This window comes from Egretta garzetta, unplaced genomic scaffold, assembly GCF_000687185.1.
Source record: "Egretta garzetta isolate BGI_Z169 unplaced genomic scaffold, ASM68718v1 scaffold113, whole genome shotgun sequence".
NCBI classification, from domain to species: domain Eukaryota; kingdom Metazoa; phylum Chordata; class Aves; order Pelecaniformes; family Ardeidae; genus Egretta; species Egretta garzetta.
Window position 1 is genome coordinate 1,585,665 of NW_009259115.1, and position 20,796 is coordinate 1,606,460.

General features: G+C 40.5%; 1 protein-coding gene across 6 annotated transcripts in view; it reads right to left on the reverse strand.

Moving 5' to 3' along the window:
• The window catches only part of UBE2F (ubiquitin conjugating enzyme E2 F (putative)), an 83,105-nt gene extending 62,546 nt beyond the window's left edge, over positions 1-20,559 (reverse strand). For 2 of the 6 annotated variants that reach the window (XR_004841563.1, XM_035891084.1), the window contains exons 1-4: positions 20,501-20,559; positions 18,309-18,488; positions 8,615-8,644; positions 6,059-6,124 (exon numbers count right to left, since the gene is read on the reverse strand). Coding sequence is in view for 5 of the 6 variants with exons in the window: in XM_035891084.1 (XP_035746977.1) it covers positions 6,059-6,124; positions 8,615-8,644; positions 18,309-18,441 (229 nt within the window). In the remaining variant the exon portion in view is untranslated. The remainder of the gene's footprint in view (positions 1-6,058; positions 6,125-8,614; positions 8,645-18,308; positions 18,489-20,500) is intronic. The other 4 variants (XM_035891080.1, XM_009635478.2, XM_035891082.1 and 1 more) reach the window with 4 other exon arrangements.
• Positions 20,560-20,796: the final 237 nt, after the last annotated feature.

Here is a 20,796-nt window from a genome sequence, read left to right on the forward strand (position 1 = left end):
GGCACAGAGTACAAAAACAGAACATGGCTGGTCTTCCTCACCCCATACAGTAATGTTGATAGCTGCCTCCACACTGAGCTGTGCAGGACAAAGCTGCAAAGCCTTAGACATCCCAAATCTCACTTTAATAACCTGTCAAGAACTTATGCTTTTCAAATACATTCTCCATTTCAATTCCAATTCAATTTTGAAGTGTTTGATTTATTAAGCAGTCTTGTCAGGCACGCTACCCCTTGCCAGAAACCCAATGCACATGCAGATTTTTACGGAAAAAAGATAAAAGCATTTATCTTCTGTTTTCAAATATACTGAGATAAAAATCAGTAAAGCAACCAATTTCTAAAGAATGAGATGTAAAAGGTGAGTTATACCAGTATCTTTGATGAAACTCCTCCCTGTCAAATGTGCAAAACACTCAAAGCAAGACACTGACTGTTCCAGGAAAGAATGGTTAGGAAAATGGTCCAATATCCCCGTGGGAGTTCAAACAGTTCAAACACCACTGAGTTACCCTACAGGACATAGCTAACTGCACTTTATTCACCATCTAGCACATTACAGGAGCTTTTTAACCAAGTCTCATGAATCCTCACAATTTCCACGTATGATACCATTCCTTGTAAAAACCACACTCAAAAGAATCAGACACACAGGTCTTTCAGCAATCGTACTAAAGCAAACAAGCAGCACCATACAGGAATTCAGTGTTTGTTATAGCGCAAGCCATGTACCTCAAAGCCTTTCACAGGCATCCCCACTGCCCACGGGCTTACAAGCACTTATCAAGCTATCACTTCCCAATATAAGCAATCACATGAAACACCCACGTGTTTGCGCAGGAAGAACCCTGCTGCCAGTACAGCAAGGTAAAGGAAAAACACCAAAACTGTCAAGGTTACTCAGGAAGTCCAGCAGCAGAAAGTTATTTTCCTTGGCTTAAATTCAATAGTTCCTTGAGGTCATAGATTTGGAGCAAAGTGCACAGCACCTCCTCATATTCCACCCCTGCTAATGTGAAATAGATGCTTGTTGATGGATGTATCTACATGTGCTTTATGTTAAAGAAAGTCCTCAGATTTAATGAATCCTCACTGTAATACAATTGTCTGAAAGAAACATTCAAGAACGGCTCCAAGGAGAAGAACTTGCCAAAAGACCGTCATATTCCTGCCAGTCAAGCAGCAGGAGAAAAGCCATGCTCCACATCTCTCTGCACACTGAAAACACCAGGCCCACAGCCTCTGCAGCATGCAGGAACATTATGGTAGGTCCTCAACTCCAAGCACAGACAGCAAGATCACTCTGACATTGCTCAAGAGATGCAATGGAAAGGCTGAACAGTTGTTCAACTTTCTCTACTCTTCCTCACCATGCAAACCTAGCTCAGGGTAGCTCCACTTCTATCCAGCCACGGCAGAAACTCCCAGTATCCACATGCAAGATGAAATCAGACAAGGGAAGCTCAGCTGAAGGGGGCAAGCCCTTTCTTGCTATGTAAAACCATCACGGCAAAAAGAGTGCAGAGTTTTCTGCAGGATTATGGAGATGAACTGGTGTGCTGAGGGGTTATATTATCACCAGTGTCAGCAGAAGTAGCAGGACCAGACAGTGAAAGAACACCCCTTTTTCTCTGCAAAAAAGTTTTAGATTAGCACAAGCACTTTCTAACCACATATTAACAGCTCCGCAGGCATAAGAGATTCCTCATATATTACTTCCATTTTCTTTTACTTGTTTTTTCTGTGTTCTATGTAAGGCTGAGAAATCTCTGGAAGACTTAGAGCACTTTAGACATTGTATCTCACAGTGCAGGTCACTTCTACACACTTACATGACTGAGTGTCCCTCAAAGACAAACCAATACTCATCACTGTCTTGCATTACAACTTCTCATTTTATGTTTCGGGTTTACCCTGACATCAGTCCATGCTAGTGCTAACCAAGAAGTGCACTGGGTATCCTACTGGTTCTGTTATAAAATATGCAAGGACATGTTTATCAAATCAGAAGAGTAAAGTATCTCCCCTCACCCCCTTTTTTTATAATTCTCCCTGTATGTTTGTAAATCTTTTCACTAAACAACTATAAAGCATGCTACTCACTATCACTCACTCAAATATATATTAGAAATTCATATCCCTGGAGGGCCTCAGTACCCAGCCAGAAATCTTACAATGCATTAACAAGAGAAGCCTTCGCAATGAAGGCTTCACCTTACAGCATCTCAGGCAAGTAAACAGGTTCTCCCACTTGGTAGTTTCCTTCCCTGTGTCCCACAACACCCATAGAGACTGAGGCAAAGACACTCCATTTTTTAGGCATGTACCAGCGGTGGTAAAAACTGAAGTTCTGGCAAAGTTAATAGTGAAGGAAGTGCTATAAATAAAAGTAAAATAAAATAGCTTTAGCACATAACTTAGGAAGTTGGCCACTGACAAGACTTTTGCAAAAAGGGAATACGTCTGAGCTCCAGTTTTCTTCCTACTGCTTAAATTTAGGTCTTCAAGCTGTATTAACAGAGCAAGCACCCCTCCCACTTCTCAAGTCGCATTATCAACAACCTGACTCTAACCTTAAGTTTGCATTTGTAAGGTGTTTTGATGGCTAAAAGTGCTGTTGAAATACTAAACTAAATTATTTTATCACTTTAAAAAAAATGCAAGACAATTAGGACAGGCCACAAAGGACATGCTTTTGATAGTAGCTCCTTGAATCAGCAGCGTTGCAATGCGCAGCCATGCTCAGCGACATTTGTCATTTTATAGCATGCAAAACAGAAAACAGGCTCTTTATTAACTCCCCGAAGAACGGGACTAAAATAATCACACTAACCCCAAACTACCCCAACTGTCTAGGAATTGCAGGAAAATTGCATTAACTCTACATATTCCTCTAGTTTTCTTCATGTGCAAGCTACTTAAAATGACCTTTTTTTTTTTCCAGGTCATTAATATCTTTTAGCCTCAGCTTCCAATTTTGTGCTCCAAATATCAGTGCAGCATGCAGGACTCTGCACCCATTATAAGCATCTATCTCCTTGTTTTTCCTAGCTTTTGATCCAATAAGGTACTGGCACAAAAATAAGAACATAGGCAAGTGGCGGCATAAGGGCATTTTTCAGCAACAGAACAATTGTTTCAGATGACAAAAGGAAAAAGAAGCTTCAGACAGCAGAGAAAGCCAGCAGTATCTGCCTTGAGAACACACACTTTGTCCATCGTGGCAGTAAAATCTCTTATCCATTTTTCTAGCATGTGCTCCTATATATACCATCATGGTTTACTGCAGAAAGCTATAACATAAAGGAATTGGAATTTTTGAGGACAAGTAACTTTTTATGTGAAATAAGCTTTCACCCTCATCAAGACTTTCTACGAATTCATTTTAATTTAAAACTCACTGTCACCAGGGTCATTTTGTGACATTAAATAGTTACTAAGAAAAGTCATTATGAGAAGTGCAGAGCAAGAGAGCTGAAAGTATTTCTGCTTGGTGGAAAAGTTTATTTTCTTATTCAAATTAGTCTTTTTTTGAGTACGTAAAGAAGCTTTTTTCACTGTCCTTTCAAGACCAGTGACAATCAAAATGACTGCATAAAACAAAGGGCCCAAGAACAAGCTTTGTCAATAACATAAGGCTAGAACATTGACCATAAAAGGCATTTCTGTGTTAAAAACCACATTCAGTCAGTACCTTCATGGTACCCTGACAACCAGCTACTTGCAGAAACTGTCTTGGTGCAAGATTCCTTATAAAACATGGTTATAAAACGTAATCTCTAATGTTAATCAGAATACAAGAGAACTTAAAACATAAAATACAAATACAAAATAATTAGCACCCCTGTAACAGATCTGTCATAGAAGGATGCAATCTCTGTAACTACAGATAAGCAAACCGAGAACCCTAAGCAGTGAGCCAGCAAGAACTCTTTGCTGTGCAGACTACCAACCCTGGCTTATGCACACCTACCATACAGCTCCTAACAGTGAGAACTGCAAGGAGGCACTAGATACTCCCTGGCACCCACAGCTGCGCTGAGCCCAGCTCTTGTTCCACAACTGGAAGGCTGCAGAGATATTTGCAAAGCGCTCCCTTAGGAGCCAGATGTATGAGCAGGATTTCTAGAAGTAACTCAGCTCCTCAATGCAAGAGACAGTTCCAGGCAGGAAGAAAACTGGCTCTTAATCCAGGCTGTCAAGATTCATGCACTTGTTTAGACACTGCAAAAATAGTTGCTTCAAGCAAAGATTTTGGCCCATTTGAGACAGAAAAATTCTGTGACAGCCACTCTCTGCTATTCCAAAGAAAACAAAGATTTAGCATACTCAAGAAAAACATCAATAATGAAGGGAATCAGAAAGCTACAGAAACATCAATAATGAAGGGAATAAGAAAGCTACAAAGATTTTTCTTAATATGTGTTACATTCTGCCTTTAGAGAGCTGTGCTAAGCTGTAGCTGATCACAAGATTCTATACCTCAATTACACACATGAAAATAGATGTTTACTTCGGTCAGACTGCTACTGTAGCGACTCCAGCTGTGCAGCTATATTTAGAGTAACAAAATGTTAATTAAGATCATCTCCTTCCCAAGATCATTTCAGCAACAAAGCCAGCACAAAAACCATGCTCTGTACTCAATGACTGCCTTCTGACTACAACATCTTGCCACACAGCAGTTAACAGACAAACAAATGATTAAGTATTTAGACACCTTAGAATTAGTATGAAGAAGCTATCATTGCTTCATATTCAAGACACCCCTAACTCACATGGCAGTGATCTTGTAAAGCCAACTCATTTCCAAAATAAAACAAAGCAGCATCATATCAACTGAAGGACGTTTGGCTCAAGCACAACCAAATTCAGAACCTACACAGAACGAGAAGTTGAAAGTTCTATAATAGCATTCGCATTTATTTATTACACTGACTAGGGCAGTCGTCTCCGGTTTTTCATCACAAAAAGGAGTCACATGAATGGACACATTAACAAAGACCACCCAAGATTTCTACTGCCGAGGAAGTGCTAGTTGATTTTGGCTAACAAGCAGCAACAGTGACATCTAGCGCCCATTTGATGTCAAGATACTGAATTATCAGAAAAATTCCTATCACCCCGTTAAGTGTAAACCATTATTCGTACAGGTAAAACATCGGGATGACTGCCATACTGCAACCCAAATTCTATTGTCAATAAGCATCTACAGAAAATGTACATCTACAAAAATTAGCTGGCAGGGAGATCCTGATCTCAGCACATCCAACTCAAACAGTTCACTGTTGCACAGTCTCAAAGCTACACAGAAAAAATAAGTGTCTATGAAATTTAAATAAACTTTCATGCAAATTCATCCACCAAATAGAAACACAACTTTCTATTCTAAAATGGACAGCCGCGTGAGCAAACTCTGTAATTTCAGATGGCTATTAAGAAACTTAAACATGGAAATAATAAATTCCAAAAACGTAGTCCTGAGGTTTTGTTTTTATTGAACAATATGCCAGCATAAGCTTCACAGTATATTTACATTAGTTTTATTATTAATAAAAGATCTCATTTCTACATGCTTGAACATTCAGACAATTTGTTAAGCATCTTCAGACATGCATAGATTTGAAGGTTTCCATAGTGTTACATCTGTCATCTGTCTTCTATCTTTTCAACTCTTCAGACTCAAGCAATCAGTACAAAAGAATAAATACGCAACAGTTGCTGTAACAGAGTAATTTCTCTAGAACTAGTCCAGGATTCTTCTCAGCAAATAAAACAAGGTGGTTTGAAATTGGCTGAGAAAAAAAAAAATTGTTTCAATCAAAGCAAGCAAACAAGACCTGAATACTTCCTAGATCTGATCAGTTTCAATGGCCTTTTTATTGGAATAGAGTTCTCTAAATCCAGCCTAATTTCTCCACTGCCTCTATAAAATAATCACAGTATTACAGCCAGTCTTTCTTGGACTAGAACCTTTCCTGGATTCTTGAGCAAACTCTTGGAATTACGTTGCCTACACCAACACACACAAACAAATGTAACATGTTTAAAAAAATTACCTGGGATTACAGTTAGCTGAAAGTAATGGAGCTTGTTTGGGTCGGGAAAATTCACTTTACACGTACCTGCAAAGCAAAAGAATAATTTACATCAGACAATTGTTTTTCCACTGTTGGGAAAGCAAGTATATCATCTTTCATACTCTCCAAATTCACTCCCTGATTAGTCCTTCCAGTCAAGCAATTTCCTCCTATACTTTGTCTCTAAGCACCTCTTCTCTATACAGTTACTGGTCACCTGCAGTAATGGAACTTCAATTCTTTGAGCTGTGAGGAAGCTTATTTCCTTCCAGTAAACCATGCTGTCTCAAGACCTTAAAATACCAAAGGACTTGGTCTTCTGTATACACACTAGCTACATGTTAAGATGACAGCATACATAATGAGCATCTCTTCCTTACAAGCTCTTTAATGGTAACGTGTATCTTAATATTTGATCATACACTGCAGTCTGCAGGAAGCCACCACAGCCCTATGCTAACAAAGGATTATTTATACCTGTAAGATATAATGAGATACAAGCTTTACTGGAAGCCTCATCCAAAAGCCAGTGAAGTCTCCATTCAGCTGTCACCTTGAACAAGTATCTTCTGCATAGCCCATTACACACATTAACAGCAAAGGTTATGAAGCATCATTACAAACCAAACACTATGTTTTTATTCTCAGACTAGATGAATTTAAGGACAATAGTGAGAATGAAGAACAAGTGGGGGAAAAAAAAGATAAAACATCAATCTGATTAAACTAGTCAGTGGCTTCAGTTCAACAGATGGAAGTTCACAGCATAACAGCTCTTTGTTCGCATTTCATGACACAAACCCAGTTGCCTTCCCACGCACAAAACTGGCCTTTCTTGACTATGGCAGAGACAAGCCGCCAAGCAGGCACTAGAAGACATGTATATCCATGTATATATTATTGTCCATGTTATGCAGCCTTTAGCTTCTTAATCCATCAAGCTGGCTGTTCCTTTTCTGTAGTCAAGGAACTAAGGAGTGGAGAGATAGAACCTATTTGCCTGAAAAAAATAACTAGAACTGTACACAAACCCTAGTAATGCATTTGCATTGTAGTAACTACAAACCCCAATACACATTTCTCAGGTGTTCATTACCCTCTACACAAAAAGTTTAACAAAAGTTAGAATTACTTTATGTAAAATCTCTGCAATTGCCTTTAAGAACAAACAACACACAGAAAGGAAAAGTTAAATAATGCCTCTTCCTGCCCTCCCTTTCTGCTGCTTCTGTTTGGTATTTTTCCCCCTTGTAATTCCTCCCATCGGGCAGTCTGTATACCAAAAAGTGATTTTTGAGATCTGAGCATTGATCTGAATTTAGAACCATTAGCAAATAGAAGATGTTCATCACAAGCAGCACTCAGAAGTTTAACCTGGAGAGAAAAAAAAATATCATCAAAGCTTCCCTTAGATGGTAAAAGACTAGAAACATCACGAGCTACCTGCCAGCATAATCAGAGAGAGTATTGACTGCTTTTCTTTACAAGATAAGCATACGGGCAAGACAGCGTGAATGCACAGCACAGTAATAACCTGCACGTACACTCTTGGTCTGCTGCAAGCAGCTCATGCCTCTTTACCTGCAGGGAAAACATCTTAGATTACTCTGAAACAGGAACGTGCACCACAGGAAGTTATGCAGAGCAAGCGTGGGCTCTGAATGTACCTCTGAGCTTGCCTGTATTCCAGGAACTCATGGCAGAATGATGCTGTTCTGGTCAATGCTTGAAGGGAAAGGGAGCTCAGCAACAACTCAGCTTCACTGTCAACATCCAAAGCAGTAGGAACTTTACTCCCCTTTATAAAGAAGAGCTTTGTGTTTTGCTGTCCATTACAGAACTAGGCTTTCTAAAGCTAAAGAGCAGAAAACATATATTTGATTTTTAACTACCTATCCTCAGCTTTAGAAGCAACGAGCCACTTACCCTGTGCTCTTAAAAGGCTATTTTAAAGTGACCATTAATATTTTCAGCCTTTAACATAACATGCAAGTCAGATTCCAGGGCTAAAACTGTATTATCTTGCACTTTTTTTTTAAGGAATATAGTTTACTTTTTTTAAAAAAAACAATTTTTCATTAGTATTTTCACTATTAACAAATACATCAGGTTATAGCTTGCATGTGAAGTGAAAAAGCTCTAGGTTAACTTAAGATGTTTCTGGAGAACTATTTGCTCTGCCCCTAAACCAGCATCTCCTGTTTTGAAAATGAGAGAATGGAGGAATAACAGGAACGAGGCAGTAAGTGCACGCCTCAGTTCAGGTACCTTTTGGGTGTTTTATGAGGGAAGCTCCCACTCTACCACCGATCAAATTCTAGAGCCAAATGATCAATACTGCTTCCAAAGGACACTAATAAGAGATCCACCTCTCCACAACCCCTTAAAGAGAGAACAAAGAAAACCTGCATGGCAGAGTTTTGCACAGCTTTCCCTAGAGTTAACAAATATGATTAACATTCATACTTCAGTCAAAACATTCAGTTCAATTGTCCTTTTTCCATTAAAATGGATGTCATTAAATGCTATACTTACAAGGTAAATTAGCTTCAAGTTCTGCAACCTCTGTTGAAAGAAAAAAAATACTGTTATTTATGCAAGCATAAAGCCATTCTTGAAGTCCAAATTCACAGATCTAATTTAAACTACCCTGTAAATCAAATTTCACTTAATATAATTAAGCTGCACTGAAGGTTTACCTTGAATTTTTTTTTAAGCCACACAATTCATTACTAAAAACACTCAGCTGCCCTACAGACAATGCAAATGTATCCTACTGTGATTAGGAGGTTGAGCTTTGGCAAGACTGAAGCACCAGGGCTTCTAATACACAGAGCACCAGCATTTCAAACGGTGGCATTATCTAAAGCTCCAAAGCTGTCTACATAAAGCACTAAAATACAGAAAGCTGTACCTCTAAAGCCTGCAAAACACAAAAGCAGAAAAACCTCAAGAATCAGGGTGTCAGCTCAGTAATAAAAACAAGTACAGGAGGTTCACAGCTTGCATAAGCATCACCACCCTCCAGCTGCTCTGTCACCATCAGGTACAGACTTCCTCAGGTTACACACTGCTTTTGTGGAGAGGCCTCTGAGCATGATACCACGTACTGCACACTTGGGAACAGCTATTGAAACCCTTCCTCAAGTGGCACTGTCATACTAGATGTTGTCCTGCCTGCAGAAGCCAGCATGAAGAACACCAAAAGAAAGAGAAAAACAAACATTCACTTCAAGCACCTAACACAGCAATGCCTACAGGGAAGTGATAAACACAACTGCATCCACTGCACTGCTGCACTGTTGAACAAACTCAGAGCATTAAGATTTTTTGCTCCTGTCCCTGTCGGATCTTTCCCCTCAGAGCACGGTTTGCTATAGATACACACTCTTGTTCAATTAAGGCTTCTTTTTATTTATTGTGTTTCCCATCCACAAAACCTAAAAGTTATTCATAAAAGAAAGGAAGTAACCTGATTCAGTTGCATAGCTCCTAGGAAGGGAAGTTCACCCCTATGCCCTTTCTCTGCCACGCTACTTTCTCTGGAAGACCCCCTGCTTTCTCAGTCTTTTGTGTATTTTATTGAAGTCTTACCTTCAACTACTTGTATTTCACAGAAATATGACTGAGATGCACCAAGATACCTCCCCCTTATACTTCTAAAGCTCTAGGAAACCTAGTCAATTTTTTTTTCTTTTGCACGCGTTTCCTGTAGGCTTTTTTTCCCCACTTGATTTCTAACTTTGCTTTCTGGTCTGCACAGACAGAGCCCATTTACTTGGGCTAACAACATGTAAGACTTCAAAACCAACTCTCAAAAACATACATCTATAGAAAACTGTAACTCAATTTAAGATATGAGGAGCAATTTCTTGGCACAGAATCCAAACTGTTCTCATCACAATTAAGAGCTCACTGATTCCCCAGAACTTTTCTCACATCCATGCTTACCCAACCTGGCTGGTCTCTGCAGCAAGCACGATGCTTACTTGACTCCCACCTCCCACTTGCTTGGCACAGCCCTGGCATCCCTGCCATCTGCAGCCTACTATACCAAGAGAGAAAACCCCACCAAAACAGGAGCGCTGTGTTTCACACACCTACGAAGCTCACAATTGCACTCTTTAAATCCCACACCCTGCAGCACTTGAGCAGCCACAGCTGATTTAACCAAAGTTCTGTGCTGCAAGACACACCACACTGGGGGCATACTTTTGCTAAATGTTTTCAATGAGGACTGTCTTTATAATATAGCAAAAATGTAATTTCAGCTGTAATCAAGGTCTTCATTTTTACTTTTCCTTTCTGGTTTAAAAAAAAAAAAAAGAAGGCATAACCAGCTACTGAAGGCTGCAGCTATACAAACCCATCGTAAGAGTATTCCCTACCCCTTTTCTCTTTAAACTCACCAGCCTTTCATAGTGGGAGGCACTATCAATCTTCACTAGACAGCAGAGTTTAGGACCTGGCTCTTATTTTAAGTTGTTGACTGCTTTCCTTATTGCTTTCTGTGCTTGTGTGTTGTTCAGCTTAATGAATCCTGCCTGCCCTTTACTTCAATTCTGAGAAAAGGGCAGGCAGGGAAAAGGGACACCAAAGCACAGAGCATGTTCAAACCCAGCAGTGGCTGGGCTGCAGCAGCGCTACTGAGCCAGAGCCTCACTTCTGCCTCCTGCAAGGCTCAGTAGAGAGTTTGCCGATCACCATAGCTCCTCTGAAGTGTGAAAAATTTCCTGTAACACATTCACGCTTCTGTGTTTCCCTTTGTCTTGGCACAAGAATGAGCGGGTTTTCATGTGAAAACATAAAACCAAAGGTGCTCACACCCATGACTACAGAACAGCGTGTTCTTTCTTTGAAGGGGTGCAAAGACATGGGAAGGCTACAGTAAACTAATCCACACAAAAGCTTTCTGAACAAAGGCAAGTTCCCCAAAATTAAGGTTTCTAGTTAACTCTGCAACAAACCACTGAAACGAAGAATGAAACAATTTTATAAAATAAAAAAGGCAGGGAAAGACCTGCCTCAATACTCTAAACTTTTAAAGTGACATCAAGTAAGGAAACAGATGTTACTATCAACTGTGACACAAACATTGGTGGTTAACAATAACCAGCACATTTAATGGGCCAAAGCTACAGTGTTTGAGTTTTCCAAATTCTATGACTCTTTGGTAGCAACAATCTTGACATGAAGTAATTTTTGTATTTTGCTGCTCAAACATTTTGACCACATCATTCAAGCTCCATTAAGATTCTGATGTTTTAAGTTATATATTTTCTACATAAAACAACACCACTGACAAGAATTGTTCTCTGAAAGAAAATGCCCCTTGTGCAGTCTGCCAACTTATTGGCATGGTTTAATAGATTTGTAAATAAGCAAAACATAAAAGCAACAATCAGAGCTCGAGTGCACTGAATGTCCAAGAGCTCCAAAAGCCTCACTAAATCAAAGGAAAAACAATCTCACAAACTTTCTGACCTCCTCTTTCAAAAAAATGACCGTAACTACAGCCAAACAGTAAAGAAAATATTATTTGACTTCTTTTCATAATGTTTCATGGATAATCAGTATCTGTGTCTCAATTCACAGCTAGGAACTGCTCCTTACGATGCAGAGACAAACAACTGGATAACCCAAGTCTCAGGAAGTATTGTGCGAAAGCACTCCAGAATTTCCTCCAGAAACCAGTGCTCATCAGTGCCTGCTCAGTGCTGGCTCAGCAGAGGTGCAGAAGCAGCACAGACCATCTGAATTCCTCTCGCAGTCAAAAGGGCTGATTGCCAAGAAGCAGCAAACCCAGGAGCACTGCAAGGCCCTGCACCCATGCTGACAAGCTCTCCCAGGTAGGTCCAAAAGGCTGTAGCGTAAGTGCAGACACACGCCAAAGCTTCTGCAGAGAACAAATTTGGGTGCAGACTTAGACTAGCTCCCAACCATCCAGTCTGGTGTTCCTGAAACCTTACTTGATCTGGTACAGAAGCACACCCAAGTGGCAGGTATATTTGCAGAGTCCTGCTCTTGACCCAGTATGTGCTTGCTTGAACAGTTCCAAATGCTATTTTAAACCATAAAAAAGAATAAAAAGGCAAGGGTTAAACTTAAACCTACCATAGACTTCAGAAGAGTTGAATGCAAACTGATTATGTCTCAGAAGCATAACAGAGGAAAGCTAAACCTAACACAAGCAACCAGAGCTATTTATAAATTATTTCACAAACAATAACTCTCCTTACCCATGACAATTCTCAGGACAGAAATAGGAACACACACTCCTGACGTGTGTACAGGCATATGGTTTATGCGAGACCCACGTGAATGTTATATTCAGTAACGCACAGACTCTAAATCACGTTGTTCTGCTCCCTCCCCTTCCCCCACCGCAACTCAAAAAGCCAGAATATAGAAGTGCTTTGTTTACTGGCCTTGCCACAAAGAGTCAGGCCATATGCTTCCCACTGGAGTTTGTTTTTAAGTACACAAAATGAAAGCATTATTTCCTCAACTGAAATGCGCATTCTCATCCACAGCAATACTGACGTCTCTCTGGTTTTGTCCAAAAAGCCTCCCTCTCCTTGTTTAGGTCCCCCATTTAACATGCATCTTCAAGACTGCTACGAGATTAAGATAAATACCTTGACACTCTAACAAAAATTCCATTTTCTAAGTATTAATTCTAGCGGTATAGTGCTGTTTGCCTCCTAATTCTATCTTTATAGCTTTCCCAAAGCACCTCTGAACTGTACATTCTGGTATTAGAACTCAAGCAAGCTGCCCAATATTGCCAGGTTTTTTGATAGAGTAAGAGATGTATATTTTCCTTCTACTTCCAAATGTTTATTTTAAACAAGATACTATCAAGTCACATTGCTTCAGCTTCTATACACTATTACAAAACTTACTAGCCTGACATCAAAAACTAGGAAAAGCCACTGTGTTTGGAAACCTCTAACACTGCAATACATCAAATCGTACTTCAGGTATGCTGAAAACCAGAGACATACGAAGTGAAGCAATACATTGAAGCAGGCCTCCCTTTGTCAGTGAAACCCTAGAAAAAGTCTCAGTAATAATTTTTCAAAATAGCCTCAATTCTTGTTGTGTCTTTATTTGCTTTACCTATCTTTGCAGTATCTATCACAGTTAGGCTACAGGTATTTTAATGTAAACCACTAGGGTTTTGGGTTTTTTTATTAATTCTCATAAAAAAAAGTTTTTTCCTGTCAATTTTCCTCACCTGCTATTCTGAGGAGGGATATTACCATACCTGAAGGTTTGAAGGAAGAGAATGCCTGGATTCTCCTCATTTTTGCTTGCAATGCACATCTACCTCATTCTTATGATCAGTTTCCCACTTCCTCCTACAAACACACACCTGAAACATTTTCCAGTTACATAAATCTGCTTGTAAAACCCACAAATGTTGAAAACAATTCAGGAATAAACCATGCTAACTCGTTTTCTTAGATATCATTTCAAGTTGCCATTTACAATCAAACTGAGCAGCACTGGTAATATAAAAAATGAATTATGTTTAGGTACACGATAAAAAAGCATTTCAAGGGATAACCTTTGTGATCAACAAGCATATACATTGCTGCTACGACTGACATCCTGGCATGTTTTTAATTCAATCTAGTAATCACATTCGCTATATAATATTGAACTTAATAGTACTTTAACTTGTCCTCAGCTCCTTTCGAATTTTCAGAAAGGGATCTGCCTCTTAAGTTCAGCACTGCATACCTCAGAGCATCCTGCAGGAACAGGCATGTGGCCTCTATCCTAACTTAATGAAGTTCCCCCTTAGAGATGAATTAAACATCAAAAATTGCCTCTGCAACACAGAACAAATTGAAAGCTGCTAAAGTAAGTGTACTGCTTGCTCTATTTTAACTTGAGTACTAGGTCTACAGAATTAGGGCCTGACTCTCCAACTAAGCCTATACTGAAAATCCAGTGAAAATAGAGATGCAAGAATAAGTCACACTGAACTTTTAACAAAGCTGTGCTTCATTAGAGCCTCCCTCCCTGCCAGAGAGCCAAGGTCCCTTCAAGCACCATTTCTGTCTGCTCCTCCTCCCCACATCAGTATTTGCCTTCTACCTTCTCTAGTTGTTCACATTTCCTCCTTTTGATTTGTCTCAAAACATTGCTCACTGCTTGGTCTCTCTCTAGTCCACTCCTCCTTGGCCAGAAAGCCTCTCTCCAAGAACTGTCAGCCTTAAGTACTAGTCCTCGCCTTCCCACACTCTCAGACATTTCTGCCCTCAGTGATTTCAAAGTGGTGGATATTTTCCTGCGACTTTCCAGGGTTTTCCGTCAGAACTACCACTGTGCTCCTCACCCCAGACAAATGTGCCCTGCTAACCTCTCAGATGTGCTCCACTAGTTGCTGAGATTATCAGCAGGGGACAGGCTGCTACCAAATCCTGTTTAGCACCCATACAACATGCCAGAGGAAAAACAGCTGGAAGAGAATTTCTATTTCATAATGTGCCCATGAAATAACCCAACAGAACAGTTCCCTGAGCTATGACTGATATTTGAATATATAATACTGGACACTTAAGCGATCACTAACAAATGGCACCAGTATTTTAACAGTAACTTTTTGCATAGAAGTGGGGGAAAAAAAAGCCTGTTTAACTTACACCCATAATTAAAGCCAAGGACAGCACCTGACAAATCTCAGCTGATAGCTCACATACTTCCAGCTTTAGTAAAAGTATTTCAAATGCCAACTTTGAATTTTCTTCTCATCCATATGGTGCAAATAGCTAACATCATACCTAAATTATCACTTATTTTTTCTACTTGAAGGCAGTATCAGTTAGTAGACATGTGTAGTTGGTCTACGCCAAAGTTTTAAATTCTTTTAAGCATCGTCTGCACTTACCAGTGGCTGGGGTCACAGGCCATCCACCCCATAATCAAAATGTCATTATCTATTCACTAGTCAGTGTACACAATACATTTGAGGCCTGCAGGGTTATCAGTGTGACAACACATCCTTCAAAGAGATGCCATATTGCCTCCCTGGACAGGACTCCATATCAACACAAACAAGGCTGTCTAATTTATCTCCCGATAAAAACCAGACACTGTCTGTATCTAGACAATACCTCCAGTAACACCGGTAGACATTTGTCTACAGAATTTATGAGACTATCACCAATTTACTCTGGATGTCTCTAGCATATCATCACCACTTGAGGAGGCAAACAGCTATCTGACCTTGGTTCATACCCTATTGCCAGCTCCCAGTGCCTGGCAGGATTTAGGGTACTGTGCCAAAAATCATCCTCAGCTAAGCTTCCAGGACAGCCCATCATCCACCTAAGCTGCTGTGGAGGACACTGCACAGACCAGCTGCCCACTGTTCTCCTATTGACTCAGAAGCTATAGACTTACTTGACGCCAAAAAGGATCCAGACGTGCTACGGAAAGAGCATAGCTATCACTGAGCTTTCTAATGTACGTCACTACAGTCCCATGTTCTTTCAACTCGGAGGCTTTACAAAGTAGAATAAAACCACCACCAACACCGTTAAGAGGTAAAACTGAACCAGCACTAACCTCAGCACAACTGTTGGGGCAAACAAGGACAGAACATGCCGGGCCTTCCCTCATCTCCTCCTTCCTTACTGATAGCCAGCATGTCTTTTCTGTAGAACAGTTTATTTTTCAATTCACAGTTGCCAGGAGATTGACCTGATTGAGCCTTTCACCCATTCTGTAACTGCCATCTGTTTGTTTGATAACTGCAGCCTGAACACACATATCAGTAACAACTTCTACTTACAACTACTCCTACAGGCTCCCACCAACGTTGTTTCAAGTCTAATACAACAGCCTATTACAGTTTCATACAATCAAGCTGTAAAAGGCATCCCTCGCTCTACACACACCTTTAGCAGGCAGTTCTTCACTCCCTATCAAACTCATTCCTGCAGATCTAGACAACATGACCTAAAAAAACCTGTCAACATCAGAAGTCAAACTTCACTCAGGCTGTGTTGATGCTGCTTCAGCTGATCTAGCTTAAAGAGCTGGAGCAAGTTCTAGAAACTTTTGTAACTGAACCGTCCACATTTAAAGTGTAGCTTAAAAGAAAATATCCTCAACAAGTCTTTTCCAGACTAACTACTGGATTTTCCCCTCACTTTCAGTGTAGTTATACTGAAGTGATCTACTTCTACTGTCAGTTCCCATTTCAGCCCAGAAACCTTTCTGATCAGACTGACAGCCGCTCCAGCAACTCTTTCTGGAGAGCAACGTGATACATCTTTCATACACAATCAGATCACAATCCAACGCTCACGCTTGTCAGAAGGATGCCAGCAGTGACCTGCTTTTAACATTTCTCAGTTTCGGCCTCAACTTATTCAATACTTAGTCTGCGCTGGTTTGCTAATGGCAGCCATAGCAATTACAACGTCAATACTACTTTTCTATAGCTTACATTCTTTTCTTCTACTGCAGACATAGGTAAGGTTTTAGTCATAAAAGTGAAAAACATGATTACTCTAAGGGTACAGTAAAATTTCTTACAGCACTTCACACTATACCAGGGACTGTACTTGAAGTATATTTCTATTACACCACTATTTTCCCTTCAAGTCAACACTCATAGGTTAATAAAAATCTCAGATTATATATATTTAGTAATTTGGCTTTGTAGCTTAGCCTAGTTAAAGAGCTTATTCCTCCTGCCTGATATCTTTCCCCCTCAGAATGGGAGCTAACTGAGGATTTCCAAACCGGAAGTCTAAAGCAAGCTCTTTGCAATAGTTATCACATTTTGAGGTTTAAAGTGAATTAAAACTCCCCGTCCTTAGAACAATGCAAAGAGAAAACTGTGACCATAACGTTCCTACAGCCTAGCTGAAGCACTTCCCAGTGCACCGAAGCAGCAGCTTTTGAGGCAGAACCTTGCTCCAGTATACAGTTATATGGCAGAATCTACTCTAATTCGAAAAAGCCGTCTGTAACGCTATGGTTAGGCAGTATCATTCAGGGAAATATACCAGTGTTGGTCTCAAACCATACCGAAATAAGACCAGGAAATGAGCACATTTCATGTGACTGGCGTGAATCCTACCTGTGACAGCTTACACATCAACAGTAGCATATTCACTATTGATCGTTTGAAGCAGAAGTATCAACCGAAACAACATATTCCTTGCCACTAGATCAAACTGCACAGTTGGAGCATTACAATGCTCAACTACTACCAGAGGGAGTAAACCTGGGCTTACGCCCATGGTAACTGCAGTGTCAGCACCCATGGATTTTCAAATGTAAGGCTATCTATGCTACAGAAAAAATGAAGAAAGATCTGTCCCTGATTTTACTATAAAATAGTTTAATTATTGTTTCACAAACTACCTCATTTACCCAGAACTGCCACAAAGTAAAAGTTTGGGGGTTTTTGCCACCAATGGCAAGCCAGCTAGTAACAACCTAGCCTTCCTAGAACAGACCGTATCATACCACAGAAATGAGTGTTAGTTTTTCATTCCTACTTCCTACTCAACTTCCAGTGACTCCAGGCCTATGCAGTGGTGCTCAGCAATAGGACAAGGGGCAATGGGCACAAACTGAAACATAAGAGGTTTCAGCTGAATATGAGGAAAAACTTTACTCTGAGGGTGACAGAGCACTGGAACAGGCTGCCCAGGGGGGTTGTGGAGTCTCCTTCTTTGGAGATATTCAAAGCCCGCCTGGACGAAGTCCTGTGTAGTATGCTCTAGGAGAGCCTGCTTTAGCAGGGGGGTTGGACTGGATGATCTCCCGAGGTCCCTTCCAACCCTTGCGATTCTGTGAAAAATATCTCTTTGCATTGCATTTTTAAGCACTGACATTACTTTTAGAACTTTCTTTCCTGTCACAGGCAGTTATGTTTTTGCTCAAAAAATATCTTCCCATCAAGTAAATTCTGATATTCTCCTACATATTTAGTGACACGTGATAATTTTTTATCATAATGCTTGATGACAGTTCCCAGTGATGGATAACTTTTTCAGCAGAGTAAGGAGGAGGCTTTTTAAGTTTTGCATTATTTAATGAAAATAAGCATCCTACAGGCAAAGAGCTGTTGGAGATGTGACGTATGCCAATCTATACCCTTCAGTATAAATCCTCAAGTAAGTCACAAGCAATTTTAAAAATACTTCTGCAAACCATTTTATATGCAATCTAGTATTGTCCACTGGCAACACACCTGCAAACTGTAAGTCCCAAAATATTGAAATATAAGTTCCTTTCACCTTTAACAAGTAATTTATCTCGAACAGACACCCTCCGAGTTGAATCTGAAGCTGGATTGGATGCACGGGGTCCTCTGACACCATCATCCCGCTTCAACTTGCTTGCCAGAGTTAGCATTACTGCTGTCTTCAACCTAGAACACAAATATTAGAAAAAAATCAATTACCAAAACTAAAGCACTGGGGGAAGGAGGACAGTACAACAACAAGTTACAGTTAACTTCTTACTCAACAGCCATCCTCATATTCTTAGCAGTCAAACAGAGCATAAGACATACATAGTTCACAACTACGATTAAAGATGAGGATGGCCTAGAGCATTTGAAGAATGAAAGTTTGTTTCACATGTGAATACTGAGACCATTACGGTATGTTAGGCCAAGAGGAAGTTCAATTTTGCTGGAGAAAGGTCAGACTCTCATCAATGTTTACAATCCGATTTCACTGCACCATCTACTGCAGTATACCACTGCTTGACATCGCTCCCTCAAAAGAATTGCTGTGAAAATACCCCTGCCAGATCCCTGGCCAGACTATTCACATCCACGCTTCAAGTGACAATATTCAGAGCTACTTTTTGGAGGGCCAAAACAAAAACAACAACAAAAGAGAAAGAGAAAGGGGAGGGGTTACTGGAACAATTCTCTAACACTAGGAAGTGAGCTTTGAGTCAGTTACCAGGAAAGGAAACGGATTTAAACTGCAAATAGTGCAATTATCCATGCAGCTGCACAACAGTAACTCTTCACAGTGCACAGCAATAGCAGAGAAAGTTACATACAGAGGTTCGATAACTGAAATGAAGAGTTTTGCTGTGTCAGTCCTCCTCGACTATAGAAGATAACGGCATTAATAAAGAAATTACAGCAAAAGGTGGACAGAATGCCAAAGTCATAAAACCAAAACATTCAGTCTGTCACAGCTTAATACATTCTGATACTACTCCTAGCTGAAGGCAACTCATTCTCCTTAACAACTAGACCAAAACCAACATGATGCTGACAAGATCCATACCCTTTATCTCCCCCCCTCCCCACACCTCCCCAGATGGTAGGAGAAATGTTTATCCTTTAGCCATATGAGTTAATTAAACAAAATAAAGGCAAAAAGCTTGTAAGACATCAGCATATAGTCTTTACATGAACTAGTGTGCACAGAAGACCACATAGGTATGATGCAGCAGTTACCAAGACATGACACAGATGCTCTGGTAACATCAGCAGCCACAGTGTAAAATGGAGAATCAGTCAAGATATTCACAAGGCAAATGATAAACTGAGTAAGCCACTGAGATGAAGACAATCACACTATAAAATGACAAGACTCGATACAAGATTTATCTCTGTCAGCTTCAGCTCTATGCGTCTCGATGTTTCTTTCTTTCTTGTAAGCAAGCCCTGCAATGAAGTTGAACAGGTCCACTGCAACAGCAGTTACTTCACTTGTTCATTTTGTTTGTTCTTGCCTCAAAGAAAACAGGAGATAAAGCCTCTGGCCTGCCAATCTAGCCACCACATCTGCAAAAAGACAGCCCTGCTACTTTCCCAAGGTTGTGACAAAGCTGACCAATTAACAGCAAACATCAAGCCAACACCAAAATACCAGTGAAGGGGCAAGAAGGAGAAATGAAACAACTGGCATGACACTTGGATGTGAAGAAGAACATAACAGGTAAGTGAGTAACAAGGTTTAAAAAAAAAAAGGAAAGCATATATTTCACAATAGTACCTAACAGTATGCAACTCTGGCAAGATCTACAAGGTGGTCACGTTCTCTCAAGTTGACAAGTATGTGTGTTAGCTTCAAGATCCAGATTTTAAAAAATTTTAAAAAGAGGTAAAATTTAGGGCAAACGTAAATCCCACTTGCTCAACCAAAACATTCAGTAGGTTTTTTTCCTCCCACTAGCCCAGAAAAAGAAAAAAATGAGCAGAAAAAGACAGTCCTTTTTCCCTTGGAGAAGAGACAGACAACAGCTGGTTTAAAAAAAAAGGGGCGGGGGGGAAGGGGGGGAGCCTGGGAAGTAGTCACACAGGGTCCGAAAAGAAAAAAAAAAAAAGACCCCCCACCCCACCCCCCCAAAAAAAACCTTTTAGGTGCCAAGTCCAAATAAAATCAACTTCGATAGGAATTAAATGCCCAATACCTTTATAGATCTGTTTCCTCACTGCTTCTCCTAGAAAACTAGGAAACCGACGGTAAGTGTGACAAGCAGGGAAGAGAGATGATTCGCTCCAGCTACCCCCCGAATTTCATCAACGGGGCGCCGCGAGGAAGCACCCAGAACTCGCTAACCGCACGGGGAGAGTACGGCTGTACCGCCGCACGACCCCGCGGAGACAGGGGAGGGAGCGGAGCTGTGATTATTTACAGGGAAGGGCAAGAGAGCCCCGGGATTTCTCCAGCTCCCCTGGGAGCAGTGGCAGCGGGGCCGGCAACGGG